The sequence below is a fragment of the Bos mutus genome, chromosome 3, assembly GCF_027580195.1.
Source record: "Bos mutus isolate GX-2022 chromosome 3, NWIPB_WYAK_1.1, whole genome shotgun sequence".
In the NCBI taxonomy this organism is placed as follows: Eukaryota; Metazoa; Chordata; class Mammalia; order Artiodactyla; family Bovidae; genus Bos; species Bos mutus.
In genome coordinates this window covers 11,948,400-11,959,095 of record NC_091619.1, presented here as the reverse complement: position 1 = coordinate 11,959,095, position 10,696 = coordinate 11,948,400, and the positions used below count along the sequence as shown (strand labels likewise).

The following is a 10,696-nucleotide window of genomic DNA, read 5'->3' as shown; positions in this document are numbered from 1 at the left end:
GCCTTGGGAGGCTGACTTAAAAAACCTTTGGGATGATTTGTGTCAGAATGATGTAATTATGTTCTAAGAGTTTTATGGTGTCCTGTTTTTAAGTCTGTAAGCCATTTTGAATTCATTTTTGTGTATGGTATGAGAGTAAATAACTTCATTTATTTACGTGCAATTGTCTAATTTTCCCAACACCACTTGCTAAAGAGACTTTCCTTTTCCCATTGTATATTCTTGCCTCCTTTGTCAAAGATTAATTGACTGTAGGTGTGTGGGTTTATTTCTGAGCTCCGTATTCTGCTCCATTTATTCATGTCTATTTTTGTGCCCAAACCATGCTGTTTTGATTACTATAGCTTTGTAGTGTTGTCTGAAGTCTGGGAGGGTTATGACTCCTGCTTTGTTCTTTTTCCTCAGGATTGCTTTGGCAATTCTGGGTCTTTCATGGCTCCATAAAAAGTTTAGGATTATTTGCTCTAGTTCTGTAAAAAATGTCATGGGTAATTTGATAGGGATTGTATTTGTCTTTCTTATTTCACGTGTGGCCTTGCTGCACAGCATGTAGGATCTTAGTAGGGTGGGGAGCAACTCCCAACCCTGCAGTTGAAGCATGAAGTCTTATCTACTGGACCACCAGGGAAGTACTGTTATTCAAAATGAATTTACCCTTCTCCCACCTTTCTTTGGTAACCTAAGTTTGCTTTCTATGTCTGAGTCCATTTCTGCTTTATAAATAAGTTCATTTGTATCATTTTTTAAGATTCCATATATAAGTGGTATTATATTTTCCCCTTCACTTAGTAATGATAATCTCTATGTCCATCCATGTTACTACAAATGGCATTTTATCTTCATTTTTATGGCTGGCTAGTATTCCACTGTATATTTGTACCACATCTTCTTTATCCATTCATCCGTCAGTAGACATTTAGGCCACTTCTGTGAACTGGCTCTTGTGACTAACACTGCAATGAACATTAGGGTGCCTGTACCCTTTTTAATTAGTTTTCACCTTTTGCAGACATACGTCCAGGAGTCGAGTTGCTGGGTCATGGACCTGACTTTAGATTTTAAGGGACTCCCGTACTGTTCACCAATTTATGTTCCCAACAACAGTGTAGGAAGGCTCCCTTTTCTCCATACCTGTTCCAGCATTTATTATTTGTAGACTTTTTGATGATGGCCATTCTGACTGGCGTGAGGTGATACCTCATTGCAGTTTTGATTTTCATTTCTCTAATAATTAGCAATGTGAACATCTTTTCATGTGCTTGTTGGCTATCAGTATGTCTTATTTGGAGATGTGTCTACTTAAGTTGTGCCCATTTTTGGATTGGTTATTTTTTTTTTAATTTATTGACCTATGTGAGATGTTTATATATATTAGAAATTCAGCCCTGTCAGTCACATCTTTGCAGACGTTTCCTCCTATTCCATAGGTTGTCTTTTTGTTTTGTTTACAGTTACCTTTGTTGTGCAAAAGCTTGTAAGTTTGATTAGGTCCAATTAGTTTATTTTTGCTTTTGATTGTATTACTCTTGGAGACGTATCCAAAAAAATACTGCTGTAATATACTGACTTTATCTTTCTAAAAGTGAGTTTGAGATTAGTACAACTAGCATTGACTCATAGTGCTAAACAGAGCAAGACATTTTTGGCATACAGAAAGTATTACTATCTAATAGCTATTATTACTACCACGTCACCTTCTCTCACCTCCACTGTGGCAAGATCCTTGAGAAGCTGTGTGTTCCTTATGCTTAGCACAGTGCCTGGCATATGACAGGATATAGATTTGTTGAATAGATAAATCCATCTATCCATCATCTACCAAGTCAACATTTATTGAGCAATTGCTAATTGCCAGACAATGTACTACACACTAAAGATGGAACAGTGAAAAAAACAGCTAAATTCTGGCCTCTCAATGCTTACGTTCTGGTAGGGAAAACAGATCAGCACATGTATGGTTTGACAGGGAGAAAAACAGCAGGGTTAAGGGGCTTAGAGAGAGCCAGGGGTGGGAGAGGTTGCGTTTTTACATATCACAGAAGGTCTCTCTGAGAAGGTGATATGTGAGCAGACACTTAAAGGAAGTGAAGGAGCAAACCACACAAATGTGCAGAACGTGCTTTCTAGGCTGAAGGTGCAAAGGGCCTGAGGTAGGCACATGGGTGGCATTTCTGAAGAAGAAGCCTGTATGGCTGGAGAGCGATTAAATTAAGGAAAGGCCTTCGATCTCTTCTTCACTTGATCTAAACTGAGCACACAACACAATCCAGTAATTGAAAAAGATGTATTAAAGTATTCACAAAAGTACAACAATTGAAAAAGAAAAATTAATGAACATGATGGGTTTTTTACCTGGCTGAATACAGTTCCATTGAAAAACTACAGAGAGCTTGAAATTTAAATGTTAAGTAATCCCTTGTAGGTACCCCCTTAGAAAAACCATGTGCAGTCTTAAGAGGCCTCATTCTGCCAAGAATCAGACATGAAAAGGACAGTCCTGCCATCTGGAAGCAGCCCCACTGTTGTCGTCTAGAGATGAGGATGTTGGGACCCAGGAGAAAGGGCCAAAAGATTCATAGGAGGTGGTTATGAGGAGTTTCAGAAAAGGCCCCAACCCTGAAGTGCTCCACCCCAGTGTGAGCAGCTCCCCGCAGACCAGTCAGTCACAGACCCAGAGTGGGAGGCTGGGGCCCTTGCCCACTGGAGGCGGGGAGAGGAGGCTCACAGCCGTGTTAGCAGAAGCGATAGCTGGTGCTCTGGGTGGGAGCTTCACAAACATGCAGAAAAATAGGGCTCTTGCTCTCAGGAGGTGTTAGGAATGTTCTATACATAGTAGATTCATTGGACGTGCTGAGAAAGGAGGAAAAGGAGAATCCTTTTCTCTGTTAAAAAAAAAAAAAGACTAAGAAAATACACACATCAACGCATACACTTGGTCTCCCCACAACGTATTTTCTTCTTCCTTGAAATCTTGGATGGCTGTACAATTCTCACAGTGGGAGGACCCAAGAGTGTCCTCATCCTGGCAGCCTGAAGAATGCTGACGTGCATCCCTCCCCTCACTGCCCCCGCTCCCCCTACACAAAAAGGTCTCCTAAAGGTTCCGGAGTTTTCACCATGGAAGCAGAGAAGGCCCAGGGTACAAGGCAAAGCTGGGCACTTTGCAGAGCTGCTCAGGGTGAGTGTTCTTCATCCCTCTTCCGCATGGGGCCTGTGGGCACAAAGGAGGGACAGGCAGCGCAGCCCAAAGGCCTTCCTCCCGCGTGCAACACAGACCAGACACGCCAGGCTCAGAGACGGCAGGCACGCGTGGCGACAAAACCCAGTCCTGCTGACATACATGTCAACAGAATGTGAGCTGGAGTACCATGGGATTCACAGCAGTCTCTCAGAAAATAAAAGACCGCACATATGGGGCAGAGTTTGTTTGTAGCTCATATACTTTTTCTTTGTGTAACCGCCTCCTAAACATCTTTAAATCTAAATTACTCTTTATTTCCTTAGAACTTGGCCTTCAAAGTCTCTCACAAAGAGAACAAGACCGGAAGAAAAAAAGGAAGCAGCTCTTAGGGGACCTCAAACTAAATGAGATGAAAACTAACATTACCTGTCACACCCATTTACCCCCCAGTGTGTTCTGGGACTATATCATCAGTATTTTCAATTTTAAATGAAAAAAATTCTTTACAAATCTAACTGTTTTTAACCTCAAAGTCCTTGAAGATATTATTATAGGAGCCAGGCTGCTGGAAGCATGACTGAAGCTTTATAAAGATTCTCTAGAGAGAGCTCTGCCATACTAGAGACTGGCAATCTAATTATTCCATTTCTGCCTACTTAGAAGGAAATGAAATTCTGCTCCTTCAGCTATATGGGGACTTGTTACAAGCACGAAGGACTTCAGCAAAGAATATACCATACCTTTTGCTCTCCAAATAGTACAGTACTCTTCAAGCCAGTCTGGGTTCTCTATTTCAATTATGTATCGATTATGGTACAGATCCAAAAGTACCTGGAAAGAAATGACTTCTGGCATTGATCCTTTGCTAATCTTGCTATGATGAATCCACAAATCGAGATGATATGCTACAGGGTGTAATTTTATAGTCTACGTAACACTGAAAGCAGAAAACTGCCCTGTATTTTAGAGAGAAAAATAGCAACAGAAATCACATGGTCTTCAAGTGGCATAGCAAATGGATGCTTTCTAAAAACAACTGCCAAACAGGCGATATACCCTGGGCTAAAGGCCATCCTGAACATGCTTCCATCACAGCATCTCCACTCTCCAACTATGATACACACAAAGGCGGGGTAAGCCCTTATAGTAAAAGGCCATGTCTACTAGAATACTAAAAGATCTGCCACTTTCCTCATTAAGGCAAACCACATCTAAACGATGGTGATAGGAATGTGTCTGAATTTTCTCAACTGTAAATGATCCTGAAGGGCAGTACAAAAACAGCAAGGCAATTTATATACACATAGAATCATACCGTCTCTTCATCATGCAACTGGCTCCTTGCACCAGGAAGATTAAATAGAACATTTATACACATCCTTTATACACATCTTTTTCTCCCTCTATGACTAAACATGTGCTTCTCCACGTTCTGGTTTCCAAGGCCACACATACTTATGGGCTACATTTTCTGCACAAGAGTCCAGTTTGGATTTGTTTATTGCTTAGGATATGATCGCGGTCTTCTCAATTTTTCCGAATGTCTGCGTACACCACAGACTCTGACTTGTTAATCCTGTCGCTGTGGTGTCCGCCAGAGTGGTCTAGCTGCGCATATATGACTGGGCCCTGGGGAAGAGAAGCAGAATTAGAGGTATGGAAACACTGGTGGCCTTGTGAGGTGCAGGGACAGAAGCGATGATTAAAGTGATATTGTTAGGGTTTCAGAGCGAAGAGTCCCCCCTTTTGAATGTCTTCAGGAATATATGTTCCTTCTTAGGAACAGTATGTCCAGGACTGACTTTAAAACAAGATTGGGTATACTTGGTAACTGTTCAAGATGGTACATAGAGATTTGTCATACTATTCTGTCTACTTTTGTATCTGTTTTAAAATATCTATAACAATATAATATTCCTTCTCAAGAGTTACCCTTAAATACCTGTCACAGAATTCCTCAACTCTTATAAATGGGATCAGAGTCTCAAGGACAAAGATGGGCCCTTCTGCCAACCCAAGACCCACTGAAATCATGACTTTAAGAATGATACAAGAAATCAACATATGCAGTGCCACTCGAAAATACAATCAATTTGAACATTTTATATAAATAAGTACTTTCACAACCCTTAGAGTCCCTTCCAACCCAGAGATTCTAAAACTGTAAACAACAGCAACTACCACAAAATAGCCTTCTTTAGGGGTAAAAAGAAGTTTAATATAACCCAAAGCAATTGCCCCAATCCAGGGAATCTCTCCTTGAATAGTCTACTACTGTGCTTAAGTTTTCAATTTTGAAGTCATAAGATCAGTAGCCACAAGCATGTGGTTTAAAATAAACACTCTTGAAACTTCTATATGAATCTAGAATGGTAGATACATGACATATGCATTTGGCGAGAACCACAGAAATGCACAACACAAAGAGTGAGCCTTAATACAAACCATGGACTTTAGTTAATTATAAAGTTCTCTGTATTAATTCATCAACTGTCACAAAGGTACCACAGCAAGTTGTTAACAATCAGGGAAACTTTGGAGAGGAAGGAGTACATAGGACCTCTTTACTTTCTGCTAGATTCTTCTGTAGACTTAACACTGCTCTAAGACATAAAGTCTACTTTATAAGAAATAACTGAATAAACTAAAATAAACATCCTCACTCCCATCTAGGAGTCCTATACCCAGCGTCCTTTAATGCGTAGCGTGGGGTCCTGTGGAGTTCAGGCACTCCAACTTCCAGAAAAGGGATAAACCGAGCTCTGCTATGGTGCACCTGAAAGATGAGTTACACAGTAACACCGCTGGGCCCATCCGCACGCCAGCAGGGCTGGACCCATCCGCACGCCGGCGGGGCCGGACCCGCCCACACACCGGCAGGCCTGCAGCCTGAACTTCCGAGCATGGCAGTAGCACTGGTGAGCACTAGCCGTGTGGCCTCAGCCCAGGCATATTTTTGACCCCCCAAGCATTGCTGTCTTCATCTCTAACACGGCACTAGCAACAGTATTACACCTCTTAAGACTGCTGTAAGAATCAGATGATATCTACAAGTAAAACTTGAGCAATGTCTGACAGCATTCGAAATACATCAATCATTTTTACCATGAACATACTGTTACACAAATATAATTAAAAGCACACCAACGTTACCAATCAAACAAATCAAGCAAAGTCACTTTGTTTTTGGTCAGTGTGTGATACTTTTCATGGCTGTCATGGGTAATGCAACAGATCATGCTGTTAATGCTGAATCAAACTGAAACCCTCTATATTCATCTCAGAAAGCTGCCAGTTAAATGTGATTCTAAAAAATAAAAAGGTAAACAAACAAATGTTGTTCAAGTCATTATTTAAGGTGGTTTATTACATAGCAATAGGTAACCGAGACACTGTATGAGTGGGAAAGAGAACAGAGAAAGCAACAGAGGAAAATAACAGAATAACCTCTGAGTCAGTCAGTAAATATTAAGAAACTAGGAAGGTCTTTCATGTGAAACAGTATTATTGTCTTTCATGGCACGAGAACACAACAGTTTGTCGAAAGGAACTGGGAAAACACTGAAGGATAAAAGGAGCCCCTACTTACTGATGGGTTAGTTTCTCCAAATCGCTTCCTAGCGTTCTCACTCTTTACCCCTTAGAAGCTCTTTAGGCCAGTGGCTTTGTTAAATGCCTAGAACAGCCCCTGGCAGACTGCGGATGCTGGATGAAAGGTGGATGAAATAATGAATCTAGAGGAATTCTCACCAGCATTGGGGATTGGGAACCTGCCGGTGAATGTAGCTCAGTTTTGACTAGCTCTCTAAAGTCTGGTCCGAGGGAGATTTGGAAGCTGATGGTACCTCGAGTCTCTGTGGAACATGCCTCAGGACTTTGACAAGAAGTCAACCGTCTTCTTTGGCTAAGACCACTGAGGACTTCAGGAGAGGCCAGTGAACCAAGAACTTGGAAATGCACCTGCTGTATCGCTAAAACATTCACTTTGGGGTGTTTGAGAGTTAAAACAATATCAGTAATAACAGCTATGCTAACCTAGCTGTACTGTACATCCTGACACCTTTCCTCGTCCTCTTTTTTTTTTTGGTGCTGCCACAAAGAATTACAACAACCAAGTGAAAAATCACTCCATACGTATATATTTTCCTCAACTATTTATTATACAAATAATCCTTACTATTAAAAATGTTTCAAAAAATTAATTGCTTGACCTAGGTTTATTCTTTTAGTTCCAGTTAGAAATGAAATTATCCCTGGACACTACCTGCATGAAATTTACTCTAATATAAAAACACAGTGGTGACCGAGTAGGGAGAAACTCCAGGAAGAAAGGGTTATGGAAGAGCAAGGAGACCTGTCTCTGAACACATATTAATGTCTTAGAAGCTATTATGTCCTGAATTACACTCTCCATAGCCTCTGTAGCCCTTCAGAATCTGAACCTGGTCCTCCAGGCATTAGTGGGATCACCCTTGACACCCTAACACAGATATCAAGATCTGCTTTAACCACATGCTCACTGACTGTTCACAAAACGCATTTTCAGTATTTATTTCACATCACCAAATACAGATGCGAAACAGTGTGTGTTGTGACATTTTTTGACATAAATGAAATTATCAAAACAAAGTTGAAAAGAACTGGATATAGGCAGGACAGAATAAGTATACATCTTAAGAGCCACACGGATCTGGGTCTAACACCAGCTCTGGCAGTAACTACTGACCTTGGGCAAGTGACTAAACGACAGTGGAGGAACTTACCTCCCAGGACCGCCGTGAGAACTAAATGAGACAATACAGGTGTTGTACTTCTGGAGACCTTACATATCTAGAGACTAAAGTGACAAAAACATAACTTTCCCACTCACTGTCCTCCAAAAATACTTGCCCCCTGTTTTTCTTGGCTGTGCCATGTGGTATGCGGGATCTTAGTTCCCCAACCAGGGATCACACCTGTACCTCTGCAGTAGAAGCTTGAAATCCTAACCACTGGACTGCTAGGGAGTTCCCACTTGCCTTTTGTATACCAAGCATTGTTTCCAGAAAAGGATCTAGAAAACCAATTGTCCCAAAGATAGACACACAAAGATGATTTGAAATCAATGTCATTCAAAACTAAGCTTTACAGAGAAAGATACTCCAAACTCCTAAGTAGTGCCTACCTGACACCCTTCCCAACACAACTGCCCACTTTGTTTGTGGGAGGAGTCCCCCCTGCCTTTTTTTTTTTTAATTAATTTGGAAACCAACTTTATTTGTGGCTGTGCTGAGTCTTCATTGCCACGAGCAGGCTTCTTCTAGCTGCAGGGAGCAGGGGCTGTTTGACAGTTGCGGGGAGCGGGATTCTCTCTGCAGTGCCTTCTCTAGGTGCGTGGGTTCCAGTGGTCGCGACTGGTGGGCACTAGAGCACAGGCTCAGTAGTCGTGGCACAAGGGCTTGGTTACTCTGTGGTATGTGGGATCTTCTCGGACCAGGGATTGAACCTGTGTCCCTTGTATTGGAAAGCGGTTGTTTAACCACTGGACCACCAGGGAGGTCCAAGAGCCCTAAATTGGTTCTGGTGTTCACTCACTTCACTCAGGTAATTTGACTCCACCCTCTCCTGCCCCCGGGGCTTCCCTTGTGCCTCAGCTGGTGAAGAATCTGCCTGCAACGCAGGAGCCCTAGGTTCAATCTCTGGGTTCAATCCCTGGGTTTGGGAAGATCCCCTGGAAAAGGGAAAGGCTACCCACTCCAGTATTCTTGCCTGGAGAATTCCATGGACTGTATAGTCCACTGGGTCGCGAAAATCAAACAGGACTGAGTGACTTTCACTTTCACCTCTCCTGCCCCCCTTGCACAAGATGGCAAGAGGCATCAGCATGTGACCCACTCTGGCCAAGGGAACTAGGAGAAGTTTGCTGAGGGGCTTCTGGTAATTTTCCTTCATAATAAAAACCACCTGGGAGGAGATTCAGCTCTTCCTACAGGTGCCTTTTTTCATGAGCTGCCTCAAGGCATGGCAGTCATTTTGAGGTTGAGGGAAGGAGCCTGAGAACAATGTGCCCAGAGGATGAAAGAATAAGATGGAAAGAACTTGAGTCTTAAGGACACTACTGGACCACTGTTCATTAGTTTTAATGAACACAGAGGTACCCTGCTTTGGGGTCTCTTGTGAGTTCACAAATCTCTTACTGTTAAAGGTATTTTTAGTCAGGTCTTCTGTCACTAATCTCCCAATTATAACAAAAATAGTGGCCAAAGACAGATGAGTAATACAGCACAATTCATGCGCTGCCTGGCTATTATGTTTTCACCTTTTGTAAATTTCCTTCCTGGCGCACTAGTATTGTCTCTCTTTTGATAAAATAACATGGAGTTATTTATCCACTCAAATAGTAATGACTAATGCTATTAGACTCTCAGATGATGCCTGCAGGTAGAAAATGGAAGGCTTTGCTGATCAAGGAACATGTCTTGATAGACCCACTGGAAGAAAGTACTAAGGGATAGTTTGCAAATATTCCTGCCACGTGTCCCCTTCACACATCTGACTGCGTACGTGGATAGTGACTGCCTAAACCCGTCCTTATAAGGCACAGTAGACCGTGTTTGCTTGTGTGTTTGTGTGTGTGTGTGTGTGTGTGTGTGTTAGTCGCTCAGTCGTGTCTGACTCTTTGCAACCCCATGGACTGAAGCCTCCCAGGCTCCTCTGTCCATGAATTCTCCAGGCAAGAACACTGGAGTGGGTAGCCAGTCCCTTCTCAGGGGATCTTCCCGACCCAGGGATTGAACCCAGATGTCCTGTATTGCAGGTGGATTCTCTACTGTCTGAGCCACCAGGGAAGGCCACAGTGTACCATGAACCCTTATAATTAGCAAAGGAAAAATGAGAAGGTCGTTAGACACCAACTTGCCCTAACCCATTATTTAATAAGAAGGTGTTCAGACATCAACTTGCCCTGAGCCATTATTTCAAAGATTAAGGGAACAAATGCTGAAGTTAAATAATTCCCTGCAAGTTCACACCATTAGCTGGACCCAAGAGTCAATACTAGTTTGTAACACATGACTAACCCTTAATACACTAAGATGTCTATCTAATAAATATGAAGATTTCCTCAAGGTTGTTTGTTAGGATGTACATATAAAAAAGTTCTCCATATCATGGAAAAGCTTGAAGATGATCCCAACAAACCAGGAGCCTCTGAGGTTCTGTAGGGCAGGGACCAGGTGATAATCATCTCTGTGTTTCCCATGTTCAGCTAACATTACATATATGCTGAGCGCTTAGATGTGTGTGGAAGTGATACATACAATGCAAAGATCAGGTTGTCAAAACAACTGCTACGTTTGGTTATGCTCAATTTATAAAAAGTATTTAATCTCATAAATTCCCTAATAAGATGAACATATTAGGTCAAGCCAGTTTTCTCCAAACAGAATCTGCTTCAGTCTGAATAACTGGAAGATAGAATATCAAAAGGATTCTGGTGAGAACAACTTCCATAAACTCCTCTGGTGCTCAGAGAGG

The 10,696-nt window shown here is 42.0% G+C and overlaps 1 protein-coding gene across 1 annotated transcript in view; it reads right to left on the bottom strand.

The window, feature by feature from the left end:
* Positions 1 to 2,270: 2,270 nt before the first annotated feature.
* Positions 2,271 to 10,696, bottom strand: part of MPZL1 (myelin protein zero like 1) — an 81,903-nt gene continuing 73,477 nt past the window's right edge. Inside the window, exon 6 of the mRNA XM_070366863.1 lies at positions 2,271 to 4,810. Within this exon, the coding sequence (XP_070222964.1) occupies positions 4,709 to 4,810 (102 nt within the window). The 3' untranslated portion in view covers positions 2,271 to 4,708. The remainder of the gene's footprint in view (positions 4,811 to 10,696) is intronic.